The 16,867-nt window shown below is 42.0% G+C and overlaps 1 protein-coding gene across 3 annotated transcripts in view; it reads left to right on the top strand.

Annotated features, from left to right (window-relative positions):
- Nucleotides 1-16,867, top strand: part of Axdnd1 (axonemal dynein light chain domain containing 1) — a 90,762-nt gene that overhangs the window by 56,277 nt on the left and 17,618 nt on the right. For all 3 annotated transcript variants that reach the window (XM_030243577.1, NM_001346967.1, XM_030243584.1), the window contains 2 exons: nucleotides 13,449-13,542; nucleotides 15,791-15,999. In XM_030243577.1, coding sequence (XP_030099437.1) covers nucleotides 13,449-13,542; nucleotides 15,791-15,999 — 303 coding nt within the window. The remainder of the gene's footprint in view (nucleotides 1-13,448; nucleotides 13,543-15,790; nucleotides 16,000-16,867) is intronic.

Here is a 16,867-nt window from a genome sequence, read left to right as displayed (position 1 = left end):
GCTTGGCCCAGGGATTGCCACTATTTGGAGGTGTGGCCTTGGAGTAGGTGTGGCCTTGTTGGAGTAGGTGTGGCTTTGTTGGAGTAGGTGTGTCACTGTGGGTATGGGCTTTAAGACCCTCCACCAAGCTGCCTGGAAGCCAGTCTTCTAGAAACTTTCAGATGAAGATGTATAACTCTCAGTTCCCCTGCACCATGCCTGCCTGGACACTGCCATGCTTCTACCTTGTGATAATGGACTGAACCTCAGAACCTGTAAGCCAGCCCCAAGTAAATGTTGTACTTATAAGACTTGTCTTACATCATAGGAACAGAGCCAGTCCCACAACACAGAGAGGAAGCTCCACTCCAGGGTGCTCTAACACACCCAGGATCATAAGATCAGAGGTGAGAACACAAGATCTGTCCCAAAACTGGGAGTAACTGGGACCAGTGGGATCCAGAGACGCAGGAACCCTGCCCAACCAGTGGCATGGGTTTCTTCCATTCTGGGCTGTGCCCTGAGCAGACCTTAGGCACGAACTCCCCAGCCAGTTCCACAATACCCAAAGGAAGAGCTACTCCCAGGCACTCTAACTTGCCCGGGACCACAGAATCCTAGGATCCTGGGAGCGTGGTCACAGCAGAATCTCTGTGTCACAGAGGCAACTTGATTCCCAGGAGCTCTGACACACCTAGGATCTCAGGATCCCAGGATCCCAGAATCACCAAATCACAGAGACAGCTTGACTCTGAGGAGTTCTGACACAACCAGGATCATAGAAAGGACAGGTTCCAGTCAGATATAGTGAGGGCAGATAACACTAGAGATAATCAGATGGCAGGAGGCAAGTGTAATAACATAAGCAACAGAAACCAAGGTTACTTAGTGTCATCAGAACCCAATTCCCCCAGCATAGCAAGTCCCAGATATACCATCACACCAGAAAAGCACGATTCGGATCTAAAATCACTTCTCATGATGATAGAGGACCTTGAGAAGGTCATAAATAACCCCTTAAAGAAACACAAGAGAACACAGGTAAACAGCTAGAAGCCCTTAAAGAGGAAATACAATCAAATGTGCAAAGGAAATGAACAAAATCATGCAGATCTAAAAATGGAAATAGAAACAATAAAAAAAAAAAATCACAAAGGGAGACAACCCTGGAGTTAGAAAACCTAGGAAAGAGATCAGGAGTAATAGATGCAGGCATCACCAAGAGAATACAAGAGATAGAAGAGGGAATCTCAGGGGCAGAAAATACCATAGAAAATATTGACACAACAGTGAAAGAAAATGGAAAGAGCAAACAGCTCCTTCCCCCCCCCCCCACCACCACCGGCAAAAAAAAAAAAAAAAAATCCAGGAAATCCAGGACACAAAGAGAAGACCAAACCTAAGGATAGTAGGTATAGAAGAGAGTGAAGATTCCCAACTTAAAGGGCCAGTAAATATCTTCAACAAAATTATAGAAGAAATTTTCCCTAATCTAAAGAAAGAGATGCCCATGAACATACAAGAAGCCTACAGAACTCCAAATAGTTGGGACCAGAAGAGAAATTCCTCCCAGCACAGAATAATCAAATGCACAAAACAAAGAAAGAGTATTAAAAGCAGTAAGGGAAAAAGGTCAAGTAACATATAAAGGCAGACCTATTAGAATTACACCAGAAGGAAGCAGATAACCCGGCTTGATTCGAGGCTCAAGTCCCTTCTGGCCCACTGCAGCACCAGGGTCCCTGGCCCGGGGAGTCTACAGACACCCACAAGGACCCACACAGGATCCGCCACGGGATCCTAAGACCTCTGGTGAGTGGAACACAGCGCCTGCTCCAATCCAATCGCACAGGACCTGAGACTGCATTAATTAAGGAAGCAGATAACCCGGCCTGATCCAGGGCTCAAGTCCCTTCCGACCCACTGCAGCACCGGGATCCCTGGCCCGGGGCTCTGTATACCCGCAAGGACCCACACAGGATGCGCCACGGGATCCTAAGACCTCTGGTGAGTGGAACACAACTTCTGCCAGGAGGCAGGTTCAAACACCAGATATCTGGGCACCTTCCCTGCAAGAGGAGAGCTTGCCTGCAGAGAGTACTCTGACCACTGAAACTAAGGATAGAGCTAGTCTCCCAGGTCTGCTGATAGAGGCTAACATAATCACCTGAGGAACAAGCTCTAACCAGAGACAACTATAACAACTAGCTCCAGAGAATACCAGATGGTGAAAGGCAAATGTAAGAATCCTACTAACAGAAATCAAGACCACTCACCATCATCAGAACACAGCACTCCCACCTCACCTAGTCCTGGGCACCCCAACACAACCGAAAAGCTAGACCCGGATTTAAAATCATATCTCATGATGATGGTAGAGGACATCAAGAAGGACTTTAATAACTCACTTAAAGAAATACAGGAGAACACTGCTAAAGAGTTACAAGTCCTTAAAGAAAAGCAGGAAAACACAACCAAACAGGTAGAAGTCCTTAAAGAAAAACAGGAAAATATATCCAAACAGGTGATGGAAATGAACAAAACCATACTAGACCTAAAAAGGGAAGTAGACACAATAAAGAAAACCCAAAGTGAGGCAACGCTAGAGATAGAAACCCTAGGAAAGAAATCTGGAACCATAGACTCGAGCATCAGCAACAGAATACAAGAGATGGAAGAGAGAATCTCAGGTGCAGAAGATTCCATAGAGAACATCGGCACAACAATCAAAGATAATACAAAACGCAAAAAGATCCTAACTCAAAACATCCAGGAAATCCAGGACACAATGAGAAGACCAAACCTACGGATTATAGGAGTTGATGAGAATGAAGATTTTCAACTTAAAGGGCCAGCAAATATCTTCAACAAAATTATAGAAGAAAACTTCCCAAATCTAAAGAAAGAGATGCCCATGAACATACAAGAAGCCTACAGAACTCCAAATAGACTGGACCAGAAAAGAAATTCCTCCCGACACATAATAATCAGAACAACAAATGCACTAAATAAAGAGAGAATATTAAAAGCAGTAAGGGAGAAAGGTCAAGTAACATATAAAGGAAGGCCTATCAGAATTACACCAGACTTTTCACCAGAGACTATGAAATCCAGAAGAGCCTGGACAGATGTTATACAGACACTAAGAGAACACAAATGCCAGCCCAGACTACTATACCCGGCCAAACTCTCAATTACCATAGATGGAGAAACCAAAGTATTCCACGACAAAATCAAATTCACACATTATCTTTCCATGAATCCAGCCCTTCAAAGGATAATAACAGAAAAAAACCAATACAAGGACAGAAATCACGCCCTAGAAAAAGCAAGAAAGTAATCCCTCAACAAACCAAAAAGAAGATAGCCACAAGAACAGAATGCCAACTCTAACAACAAAAAAGAAAGGAAGCAACAATTACTTTTCCTTAATATCTCTTAATATCAATGGACTCAATTCCCCAATAAAAAGACATAGACTAACAGACTGGCTACACAAACAGGACCCAACATTCTGCTGCTTACAGGAAACCCATCTCAGGGAAAAAGACAGACACTACCTCAGAGTGAAAGGCTGGAAAACAATTTTCCAAGCAAATGGTCTGAAGAAACAAGCTGGAGTAGCCATTCTAATATCGGATAAAATCGACTTCCAACCCAAAGTTATCAAAAAAGACAAGGAGGGACACTTCATACTCATCAAAGGTAAAATCCTCCAAGAGGAACTCTCAATTCTGAATATCTACGCTCCAAATGCAAGGGCAGCCACATTCATTAAAGACACTTTAGTAAAGCTCAAAGCACACATTGCACCTCACACAATAATAGTGGGAGACTTCAACACACCACTTTCATCAATGGACAGATCATGGAAACAGAAACTAAACAGGGACACAGTGAAACTAACAGAAGTTATGAAATAATGGATCTGACAGAACATTTTATCCTAAAATAAAAGGATATACCTTCTTCTCAGCACCTCACGGGACCTTCTCCAAAATTGACCGTATAATTGGTCACAAAACAGGCCTCAACAGATACAAAAATATTGAAATTGTCCCATGCATCCTATCAGACCACCATGGCCTAAGGCTGATCTTCAATAACATAAATAAGGGAAAGCTAACATTCACGTGGAAACTGAACAACACTCTTCTCAATGATACCTTGGTCAAGGAAGGAATAAAGAAAGAAATTAAAGACTTTTTAGTTTTTAATGAAAATGAAGCCACAACATACCCAAACCTATGGGACACAATGAAAGCATTTCTAAGAGGGAAACTCATAGCTCTGAGTGCCTCCAAGAAGAAACTGGAGAGAGCACACACTAGCAGCTTGACAACACATCTAAAAGCTCTAGAAAAAAAGGAAGAAAATTCACCCAAGAGGAGTAGACGGCAGGAAATAATCAAACTCAGGGTTGAAATCAACCAAGTGGAAACAAGAAGAACTATTCAAAGAATTAACCAAACGAGGAGTTGGTTCTTTGAGAAAATCAACAAGATAGGTAAACCCTTAGCTAGACTCACTAGAGGGCACAGGGACAAAATCCTAATTAACAAAATCAGAAATGAAAAGGGAGACATAACAACAGATCCTGAAGAAATCCAAAACACCATCAGATCCTTCTACAAAAGGCTATACTCAACAAAACTGGAAAAAGTGGACGAAATGGACAAATTTCTAGACAGATACCAGGTACCAAAGTTAAATCAGGATCAAGTTAACGATCTAAACAGTCCCATATCCCCTAAAGAAATAGAGCAGTCATTAATAGTCTCCCATCCAAAAAAAGCCCAGGACCAGATGGGTTTAGTGCAGAGTTCTACCAGACCTTCAAAGAAGATCTAATTCCAGTTCTGCACAAACTATTCCACAAAATAGAAGTAGAGGGAACTCTACCCAACTCATTCTATGAAGCCACAATTACTCTGATACCTAAACCACAGAAAGATCCAACAAAGATAGAGAATTTCAGACCAATTTCCCTTATGAATATCAATACAAAAATACTCAATAAAATTCTCGCTCACCGAATCCAAGAACACATTAAAGCAATCATCCATCCTGACTAAGTAGGTTTTATTCCAGGGATGCAGGGATGGTTTAACATACGAAAATCCATCAATGTAATCCATTATATAAACAAACTCAAAGACAAAAACCACATGATCATCTCGTTAGATGTGGAAAAAGCATTTGACAAGATCCAACACCCATTCGTGATAAAAGTCTTGGAAAGATCAGGAATTCAAGGCCCATACCTAAATATGATAAAAAGCAATCTACAGTAAACCAGTAGCCAACATCAAAGCAAATGGTGAGAAGCTTGAAGCAATCCCACTAAAATCAGGAACTAGACAAGGCTGCCCACTTTCTCCCTACCTAGTACTTGAAGTCCTAGCCAGAGCAATTCGACAACAAAAGGAGATCAAGGGGATACAAATTGGAAAAGATGAAGTCAAAATATCACTTTTTGCAGATGATATGATAGTATATATAAGTGACCCTAAAAATTCCATCAGAGAACTCCTAAACCTGATAAACAGCTTTGGTGAAGTAGCTGGATATAAAATTAACTCAAACAAGTCAATGGCCTTTCTCTACACAAAGAATAAACAGGCTGAGAAAGAAATTAGGGAAACAACACCCTTCTCAATAGTCACAAATAACATAAAATATCTTGGTGTGACTCTAACTAAGGAAGTGAAAGATCTGTATGATAAAAACTTCAAGTCTCTGAAGAAAGAAATTAAAGAAGATCTCAGAAGATGGAAAGGTCTCCCATGCTCCTGGATTGGCAGGATCAACATTGTAAAAATGGCTATCTTGCCAAAAGCAATCTACAGATTCAATGCAATCCCCATCAAAATTCCAACTCAATTCTTCAACGAATTAGAAAGAGCAATCTGCAAATTCATCTGGAATAACAAAAAACCTAGGATAGCAAAAAGTCTTCTCAAGGATAAAAGTACCTCTGGTGGAATCACCATGTCTGACCTAAAGCTTTACTACAGAGCAATTGTGATAAAAACTGCATGGTACTGGTATAGTGACAGACAAGTAGACCAATGGAATAGAATTGAAGACCCAGAAATGAACCCACACACCTATGGTCACTTGATCTTCGACAAGGGAGCTAAAACCATCCAGTGGAAGAAAGACAGCATTTTCAACAAATGGTGCTGGCACAACTGGTTGTTATCATGTAGAAGAATGAGAATCGATCCATTCATATCTCTTTGTACTAAGGTCAAATCTAAGTGGATCAAGGAACTTCACATAAAACCGGAGACACTGAAAAATATAGAGGAGAAAGTGGGGAAAAGCCTCAAAGATATGGGCACAGGGGAAAAAATTCCTGAATAGAACAGCAATGGCTTGTGCTGTAAGATCGAGAATTGACAAATGGGACCTCATGAAACTGCAAAGCTTCTGCAAGGCAAAAGACACCATCAATAAGACAAAAAGGCCACCAACAGATTGGGAAAGGATATTTACCTATCTTCAATCAATAGGTGACTAATATTCAATATATATAAAGAACTCAAGAGGGTGGACTCCAGAAAAATCAAATAACCCCCTTAAAAGATGGGGCTCAGAGCTAAACAAAGAATTCTCACCCGAGGAATACCGAATGGCTGAGAAGCACCTGAAAAAATGTTCAACATCCTTAATCATCAGAGAAATGCAAATCAAAACAACCCTGAGATTCCATCTCACACCAGTCAGAATGGCTAAGATCAAAAATTCAGGTGACAGCAGATGCTGGCGAGGATGTGGAGAAAGAGGAACACTCCTCCATTGTTGGTGGGATTGCAAGCTTGTACAACCACTCTGGAAAGCAGTCTGGCGGTTCCTCAGAAAATTGGACATAGTACTACTGGAGGATCCCACAGTACCTCTCCTGGGCATATATCCAGAAGATGTCCCAATGGGTAAGAAGGACACATGCTCCACTATGTTCATAACAGCCTTATTTATAATAGCCAGAAGCTGAAAGAACCCAGATGCCCCTCAACAGAGTAATGGATACAAAAAATGTGGTACATTTACACAATGGAGTACTACTCAGCTATTAAAAAGAATGAATTTGTGAAATTCCTCGGCAAATGGTTGGACCTGGAGGGCATCATCCTGAGTGAGGTAACCCAATCACAAAAGAACTCAAATGATATGTACTCACTGATAAGTGGATATTAGCCCAGAAACTTAGTATAGCGAGATATAAGGTACAATTTGCAAAACACATGAAACTAAAGAAGAACGAAGACTGAAGTGTGGACACTATGCCCCTCCTTAGAATTGGGAACAAGCACTCATGGAAGGAGTTACAGAGACAAAGTTTGGAGCTGAGACAAAAGGCTGGACCATCTAGAGACTGCCATATCCAGGGATCCATCCCATAATTAGCCTCCAAATGATGACACCATTGCATACACTAGCAAGCGTTTGTTGCAAGGACCGTGATATAGCTGTCTTTTGTGAGACTATGCTGGGGCCTAGCAAACACAGAAGTGGATGCTCATAGTCAACTATTGGATGGATCACAGGGCCCCCAATGGAGGAGCTAGAGAAAGTATCCAAGGAGCTAAAGAGATCTGCAACCCTGTAGGTGCAACATTATGAACTAACCAGTACCCCGGAGCTCTTGACTCTAGCTTCATATGTATCAAAAGATGGCCTAGTCGGCCATCACTGGAAAGAGATGCCCATTGGACATGCAAACTTTATATGCCCCAGTACAGGGGAACGCCAGGGCCAAAAAATGGGAATGGGTGGGTAGGGCAGCTGGGGGGGGGAGGGTGGGGGAGACTTTTGGGATAGCATTGGAAATGTAATTGAGGAAAATACGTAATAAAAAAAAAAAAAAGAATTACACCAGACTTCTCACCAGAGACTCTGAAAGCTAGAAAATCCTGGGCAGATATCATACAGACCTTAAGAGAACACAAATGCCAGCCCAGGCTCCTATACCCATCAAAACTCTCAATTACCATAGACAGGGAAACCAAAATATTCCATGACAAAAACCAAATTTACACAATATCTTTCCACAAATCCAGCCCTACAAAGGATAATAGATGAAAAACACCAACACAAGGAGGGAAACTACACCCTAGAAAAAGCAAGAAAGTAATCTTTCAACAAACCCAAAAGAAGCTCGCCACACAAACATAATTCCACCTCTAACAACAAAAATAGCAGGAAGTAACAATCACTTTTCCTTAGTATCTTTTAATATGAAAATTAATATTACCAACATAATTGATTGAAATTCAAGAATATGAGGAATTAGAAATTTGTTGGCTATCATCCAGTGGTATCTCTAATTTGGTAACTGAAGAAATAGGTCCAATATTGTACAGTCCATATACTCTTTCTGCTTGTTTGTTTGACAGTATTTTGCTGTATACCACATAATGGTCTTGAAATCATGCTTCTCCTATCTCAGCCTCTCTATTAGTAGGATTGTTTTTTTGTTTTGTTTTGTTTTGTTTTGTTCGTTTTTCTAGACAGGGTTTCTCTGTGTAGCTCTGGCTGTCCTGGAACTCACTCTGTAGACCAGGCTGGCCTCGAACTCAGAAATCCACCTGCCTCTGCCTCCCAAGTGCTGGGATTAAAGACATGCGCCACCACTGCCCCGCCAGTAGAATTGTTTATTTGATGTTTTTACACTATACTATGGTTTTCAGAACAGCTTAAATATTTCAAAATTATTTATACATCCAAAAGAAATGTAGACAATTAATTTGTCAGGTGGCTTGTAAGAGAACAACAAAGAGTGAGACTGAATGCTTTGCTTGATATTTATAATTATTGTATCAGTTTTGAAGATGATGACTTTATAAGTTACTCTTTTTCTGAAATGAATGCTTTTCAAAATAATCACAGCCAATGAACCAGAATCTTACCCTCACCTGATGTCTGTGCCACCCTCCAAACAGAACCATTGTTCATTGAAACAGTTGATGAATGACTTCATGGATAGACCATCTTAATACACACATCATTTGCTAAATGAATGTAACCTGTTCCCTGTGGGCTGAGAATGATGATAATCACTCAAGTCAAATAGCTTTGACCATAGCAGGAAATTTGTATTGAAATAATCGTGCCTACAATTCATTCCTTGATGCAGCAGAACTGTCAACTCTTAGCTACTATGGAGGTAAAAATCCTTTGGTGATATGAGGGACATTGAAGTACAACCTTATTACAGTGAACTCCAATGGCTAAAAATTGTTCTTATTTTGGGTTTGTACTACAGTAAGAACCAAGATTTTAAGCTCTACTAAAAACTAAACAAACAAACAGACTTTATCTTTTTATGTTCATTTAATAACATGTCCATCATTTTTATGATGATTGCTATAAAATATATATTATGTTGACTATAATAATAAAAAATAAATAAATAAATAAATAAAATAACAAGACTTGCCTTCATCATGGTGTCTCTTCACAGCAATGCAAACCCTAACTAAGACACTCACTTTAGGAGGAGGTACTGATAGTATTGTGTGCATTGACTAATATTAGTTACTGTATTTGGGAGTTAAAAGGAAAAAGGAAAGGAAAAAACCCCTCAGGATAACACTAGTAGTTAGTATTGGAGAGACAGAGAAAAGATAGAGAAGGAGATATAGAGAACACTGAGGGCAAAGGAGGGGCATGAGGCAATTTTGGCTGAGGACTGGTTGACAAGAGAGATGTATGGAAGTAACTGGGTAAGGATATTCCCAGCGCTCAGACAGATGAGACACAGGTGCTGCAGACCGGACAACCCCTGCTCTCTGGGAGAGGAAGATGAAGAAGGATGGTAAGGGTCTTAATCACTGTTCTACTGCTGTGAAGAGATACCATGACCAAGGCAACTCTTAGACAGGAAGCATTTAATTGGGGCTGGATTAGAGTTTCAGAGGTTTAGACCATTGTCATCATGGTGGGAAGCATGTGCCGGCAGACATGGCACTGGTGTAGTTGAGAGTTGCATTCTGATCTCAGGCAGAGAGGGAAACACTGGGGTTGGCATGGGCTTTTGAAACCTCAAAGCCCAGCCCCAGTGACACACTTCCTCCAACAATGCCATACCTCCTGATCCTTCACTCCTTGATGAGGAAGCATTAAAATATAGGAGCCTGCAGGGGCCATTCTTTTTCAAACCATGACAGGGCAACAAGAAGTTGTCCTGCTCAATTGATGGTGAGTATTAACCAAGAAGGGGATAACTGTGGAGGGGAGAAAGCTGGGTGAGTGTACATACAGGGAAAGTGTTGAGGTCTGGGAATCGCCACACAAACCACTCAGACACCGATTTCAGTTAAACAGGGCTGATTTACTGTATTCACACCCCAAGACTAATTGATCATGAATGTAGTCTAGACTCAGGAGCTAACTTGTGACCCTGAATATTTCTCAGGACCAGTTTATATAGGCAAAAACTACAGTGAGCTCAAGTCCTTTGGCTAGCTAGACAGAGCAGTTCTAACTGATCTTTATTCTGATTGGTCCTAAGAGAAGCATATGGTTGTGGAATTTCTTACCATTAACAAACTTAGCTTGACCCTGCTCTGAGCCAAGCTATTTTTCTGTGTCAGTAACAATATGAAATGACCGTCAGGCATGGACGAGGCTACAGATATGCTCAGGGAGCAGGCTATAACAGAAAGCATTTTGGCCTGCTCGAGGTCCGCTGGGTCCAGTTTCCTGTCTGGGCCTCTTGATTATCCTTCCCAGGCCACCAGAAGCCTGTTGGGCCTCTAAATGATCCTCTTCTTACCTGGGTACTTTCTTTTGGGAGAGAAGATTACAGACATGTCTGGTCAGTGAGTGGCACTTTACTAATCTAGTCTCAGATGTCCCCCAAAACACCTCTGGAATGTCCTTCAGCAAACCTGTTGCAAGTGCCTTACCCTTGTGTCTTCAGCAATCCTGATTCTAATCTGTGTTGAAGTTCTGCAGGCTCTGGCTCTGGCCCTCTGGCCCTCTGGCCCTCTGGCCCTCTCTCTGCCTCTCTGCCTCTCTGCCTCTCTGCCTCTGACTCTGCCTCTGGCTGAGTTTCCCCTTTGCCAATTACCAATTCAAAGAAAGATCCTTCTCCACCTCACAGTCTCTTACTGTCCTGGATCCATCATAGAGTCCCAAATTATTTGCTCTGAATTTCCAGAGAGGGCAGTTCACAGTGGGCCCCAGGCTCCAGGATGCCAGCTTAGCAGAAGGCTTTTTGAAATGGCATTCCATAGCTGTAGCAGCGCTACAGAATCCTGCATGTGCCTCTTTCTGCGTGTGCCCCTTAGGCATCCCCTGTTGGATTCACTCTCTGCTTTTCTCTATGGTGTCTGTTGCTGGAAGCACTGTGCAGATTTCCTGAGGTTATATTGAGTTGTGTTTCTACATCCAGGTTAGCACTTCTCAGTATTTTTTGGTATTTCTCTCCTGATTTGTAAAGTTTTCAGTTTTGCTTTGCTGTCAAATCTAGAAATGCCAGGCACCAGCCACCTCTTCTAATGACTATAAAACATTTTCTTTTGTCCAGTACATTCCTTGAAGAGTCTAACAGACCCTACCTGCATATCTAAATCTCAAAGGTTCTACTACTTTTGAAAATTATTTTATATTAATTTTATGTGTATGGGTGTTTTGCCCACATGTATGTTGGGGTGCCTAGTGCTTATGGAGGTAAAAAAAAATGCATCAGATGCCATGGAACTGGAGTTACAGATGGTTGTGAGCCATGATGTGGGTGCTGGGAATTGAACCTGGTTCCCTAGGGAGAGCAGGAAGTGACAGCAGAGCCATCTCTGCAGCCCCAGGTTTTGCTGCTCTTGAATGTTACTGCACTGAGACCAAGCGTCTAACACAGTGACCACTGAGGGGTACCCTCAAACCACAACTGAGTTACATCTGTATCCCCCAAAGTCGACACCTATATCCCCTTTCTCCTTTCAGAATATTGTCATTGGACCTTGCCTCTGCTTTTCTTGGCAACTCTACCTAAGTGTTTTGTGTGTGGGTTAGTTTGACATCAGAAGGTGGTTCTTTGAAAAGTTAGTTAGGGTTTCTTTTGCTGTGATAAAATATCATGACCAACAGCAACTTGAGGCAGAGGGTTACTTCAGCTTAAAGCTGTCGTTCCACCCAACACAAACTAGAAGAAGGCCTCTCAACTGAGAAACTAGTGTAAGCTTGAACTGCAGCAAGTCCATAGGGCACTTTCTCCATTAATGATTGATATGGGTGACCCAGGGTGCAAGCCAGTGGGCAGCCTTCCTTCATGGCCATTGCTGCAGTTCCTGTTTCCAGATTCCTGCCTTGGATTCCTGCCCTGACTTCCCTTAATGATGGACTACAACTATAAGCTGAAAGAGTCTCTACCCCCATGCCGCCATTGGTCACACTGTTCCATTATAGCAGGGAAACCCTAACTGAGACATCCTTTTTAAAGAACCACCTTTTGGTTTAATTGATTTCTCAAGACTTTCTGTGCTCTGTGGTATTGATTTCCATTACAATTATCATGATTTCCTTCATTTTTACTGTATTAGTTTTTACTGCTGCACTTCCCTACCCCATAGTCTTGTGCACATTGGGCATGAATCCTGTCTGCCACTCAGGGACATAGTCTCATGGTGAACTGGTAAGTCATACATTTGAAGCCCTTGCTGTTTCTTAATATTTGAAGTTATGAACTCCCTCTAAGGACTTTTGAGTTGCAGAATGGTACCTCTTCATTGGCATTAATTCAAAGCATTTGATGATTAGCCTTGAACTAATATTTGTTGACCCTCTTGTCATTTAAATTTCACGTTTGAGCTTCCTCATTCTTTCCAATAGTTGACTATAGTTTCATTCAGCTGTGTTGTGTTATTTTTGTCTTTAAATGAACCGAGCCTTGCTTTGTGATGCAGCTTCTCTTTTTATTCTGCTTGGAGGCCGCTGAACCTCCTGTGTTAACTGTTTTTCCATAAAATCGGGTTTACAGCCATTGTTTCTTTGACTTTTCCTTCGTTTTTCTTTCTACATCATTTCTGGAAGCCTTCAATAGTTTTGTTTTTCAAAATTAACTCTCATCATTTTCATTTGAGGAGTGGACCATGCTGACTGCATGCTGGAAACCAATCATTGAAAGGGTTTTAAAATTAATTAGCATTATACAAAAAGGTCCTCCTAGTCTAGGAGTGAAGAGGCAGGGGCATGCCCATTTATAGTAGAAAGAAATATTGTAGGTAGAACATAACACTGTTTCTAGTGGATCATGCCAGTTGGCAACTGTCTTGGAGTTAGGAAGGCTGTCTTAACCTAACCAACCTATCAAACAGTTCACTTTCTCCCATGTTCTTAAAAAAAACTTTTCAGTATCCATGCTTACCATGTCCTGCAAAATAAACCAGTTTCACCTTACCAATGGCTTCTTGTATACTCTCCTCAAGTCTCCTATGTTTATTTTGCCTGTTTTCTTCCTGCAGGGCACTCCTAGAACATATATGTGAAATGATTCAACAATGGCTCTTGAAGTTAGGCAACGAAATCACCAATGGTCAAATTGAACTTCTTCGCCACGTATGTACTTGTATGGCTTTGCAGGGCTCTGTTTTGCTTTGGTTGGGGATTTTCTTCCAGGAAGAATAAAGCCCAAATGAAGCAAGGCAGTGGGAAGAGCAAAAGGGAAACTTATATCATAATATTTCAAATGATTTTCAATGGAAAATGAAAAAAGTTTAGCAGCGTGGGTATCCCATCATAGGACTCAGTATTCATCTTATGATGAGGGAGGACATTCTAGCACTATTACTGTCTCAAGGCGTTGCTTCAGCCAGCCTCTCCACACAGTGCTCGGTTTGCCATTATTGAGATCCATGGACCCACACACTTGTTTTCTTTTGTGTTCTAGAATTCATTCTTTGCCATGGGAGCATTTGGAAATGCCTTTATGCTCTTCTTTATTAATACAGTGTTACTGTTGTGTAATTAGACCATGGAGGGAGTGTGAGGCAGGAGATGAGGAGATGCTTCTGGGACCTATGTGCATTAGTATTTGAAAAGTGGAAAGCCTGTCTTTCTGTCCAACAACCAGGCCTTTCACTTCCTAACCCGTTTCCCACCAATAGTTTCTGCTGTTTTTCTCTTTGCCCTCATGCCATTTGTCCTGTGCTATTTGTCTGTCTGAAACATTGGTTGGTAAACTTTTATTTTTTGCCCGTGCATGTGGCATGTGTGCCTGTGTGTATGCGTGCTAGCAAGTGTATGAGTGAGCACATGTGTGGAGGCCACAGGTTGATGTTATCTGTCTTCCTTACTCTGTTTATCTGCTGAAGAGGGTTCTTTCACAGAACCAGGGCTCGCAGATTCAGGCACTAGCTCAGCTAGTCTAGCTAGTTAGCCAGTTTGCCCTAGGGATCCATTTCTACCTTTTGAGCACCAGGGTAGATGCAGGCCACATGCCTGCCCAGGTTTTACCTGGGGTTTCTAATCTCATCTTCAGGCTTGTGCAGTAAAAGCTTTAAGCAAAAATAAATAAATAAACAAACAAATAAATAAATAATGGAGGAAGAAATTATTTATTTCTAATTTGCACATCAGAATTATGACTGTTTTCTATGTTATAAAATACATGCAAAAGTCAACGGATTTTTTTTTTAAAACCCAGTATTTTAAAATAACTTTGAAATGGTTCAAAATGTGGAAGCGGCAGAACAGTTCCTCCAGCCCTGCTTCTTAAATGCAGAGCTCTTGTAGGTCTCTTCAAAGCTCAGCCTACTTTGATGATGTGAAACTATAGCTCACAGAGAGACACAGATCCCAAGTGAAGCTCAGCACTAGCTGTATTTGTTACATGATGGCACACAGTTTTGAGTCTGTAAATTATGCAGTGGGTTCCTTTTAATTGACCAGTAAAACGTTCCACCAGCTTCAGTGTGCATGAGTTAGTTGTTCTTGAAAACAGTAACTAAAGTAGTATTTCTGTATTTTAAGACAGCTTCTCAGTTCATTCTGGAGCAGATTGGAAATTCACTTTCAGGCTTTCATGTAAAGAAATAATCCAGTGGGGGTGTGGTGGCATGCACCTGGACACCCAGTACTTAAGACGCTCAGGCAGGAAGATGATCTTTGTCAGTAGCATAGCCAGCCTGTGCTACATAGGGGGTTTAGTTCCAGGAAAGCCTGGTCTACAAGTAAGAACTTGTCTCAACACCACACACACACACACACACACACACACACACACACACACTGAGTATCACTGGTCTGTTGGTCTATGATCATTTCAACAACCAATTCACACCAAGATGGAGTTGCAAACAGCTGTAGATTTATAAAATGGCCTCCCTTTGGTATATTTCATTACTCGTTATTACATCTCCCCTCCCTCTCCCTCCCTCCCTCCCTCCCTCCCTCTCTCTCCTTCCCTCCCTCTCTCCCCCTCTCTCCCCCTCCCTCTCCCTCTCCCTCCCCCCTTCCCCTTCCTCCCCCTCCCCTCCCTCCCCCCTCCCCATGCTGCAAAGGCATGCTGCAAAGGCCTGAGACTGATGTCAGATAGCTTCCCCAATGGCTCTTCTACCTTATTTATCTCCCAACCTAACTCAGAGCTGACCTGTATGGCTAGTCTTGCTTTGGGGATCCCCTGCCTCTGCCTTCCAGGACTGGAATGACAGGCGTGCAGGCATACTCATCCAACACGTGTTCGAGGTCTCTAGCTTACAAGTGCTGTAAAGGCTGAGTCATCTTTCCCAGCCCCCTTCCTGCTTTTATGGTTTATATGTGATATAATGTTCTAAAATGGTTGCTTGGATTGTAATCATTTTCACAGATGGATGAGATGCATATAGCTATGATCCAGTGGATGGTAAATTTGCTGACCATAATGCTTCCTGACTTTACCGACCAAGACATTCTCCCGAAGAGGGAGGAGAGCAGCTTAGAGACCCCTGAGGAGCATGAAATAGGCATCGCAGAGTTAGAGATAAACGCAATTGCACTGGTCAAGCGGTTGGCACGATACTCCAGCTACTTGCACAGGTAACATCTCCTGGTTCCTGCATTGCTGTCCATGTGAAGGTTAATACATGTAAGGTGGGACAGATATCGAAGTAACAACAATAGGGGTTACTTTAAGACCTTGAAAGAAATACCAGGCTGAAGCAGGAGGGTTGTGAGTTCAAGGCTGGGCTGGCTATGTAACAAAATTCCTGTCTCAGAAAGAATGAAATCCTAGTTTAGGTTTTCAGCTTGTTTCAGCACGGTGCCCAGAGGTGATACAGGATCCTTTGGGAAACAGTTTTGGCAGAGGAAGGATAGGAAATGTGCTATGCAAACCTGAGTGTTGGCTTTTTAAAAAAGGACTGGCTTGCTTGCATAAATAAGATACATCTTGCATGTTTATATGTACTGGGAAGCATTTAAGATGCTTGTAGTCTTGGGGCTTTGAAGATGGCTCAGTGGGTACCACCATGGAAGTGTGAACACCTGAGTTCTATCTTCAGCACCTACATAAAAGGCAAGCATTATATCTTTCCCTAGAGCTGGAGGTTGGGAGAAGCAGAGATAAGCAGATCCCTGGAGCTTGCTGGCCAGTCAGTCTAGCCAAAACAGTAAGCTCCACACTTAGCAAGAGGCTGTCCCAAAGGACGAAGCAGAGCACAATAGTGGAAGGCTCCTGATGACAACCCCTGGCTTACCCCCAGAGAGAGAGGGAGAGAGAGAGAGAGAGAGAGAGAGAGAGAGAGAGAGAGAGAGCAGAATAAAATAAGATGCTTCTAATTCCATGTAAAATTGAATTTATAACTTTTGTGTGTTTTACTAAATACTAACCAATTGTCTTTTATAAAACTGAAAAAAACAAGCTGGGCATGGTGGCGCATGCCTTTAATCCCAGCACTTGGGAGGC

The sequence above is a fragment of the Mus musculus genome, chromosome 1, assembly GCF_000001635.26.
Source record: "Mus musculus strain C57BL/6J chromosome 1, GRCm38.p6 C57BL/6J".
In the NCBI taxonomy this organism is placed as follows: Eukaryota; Metazoa; Chordata; class Mammalia; order Rodentia; family Muridae; genus Mus; species Mus musculus.
The sequence above is the reverse complement of the archived record's forward strand: the minus strand, read 5'-3'. Positions and strand labels throughout refer to the sequence as shown.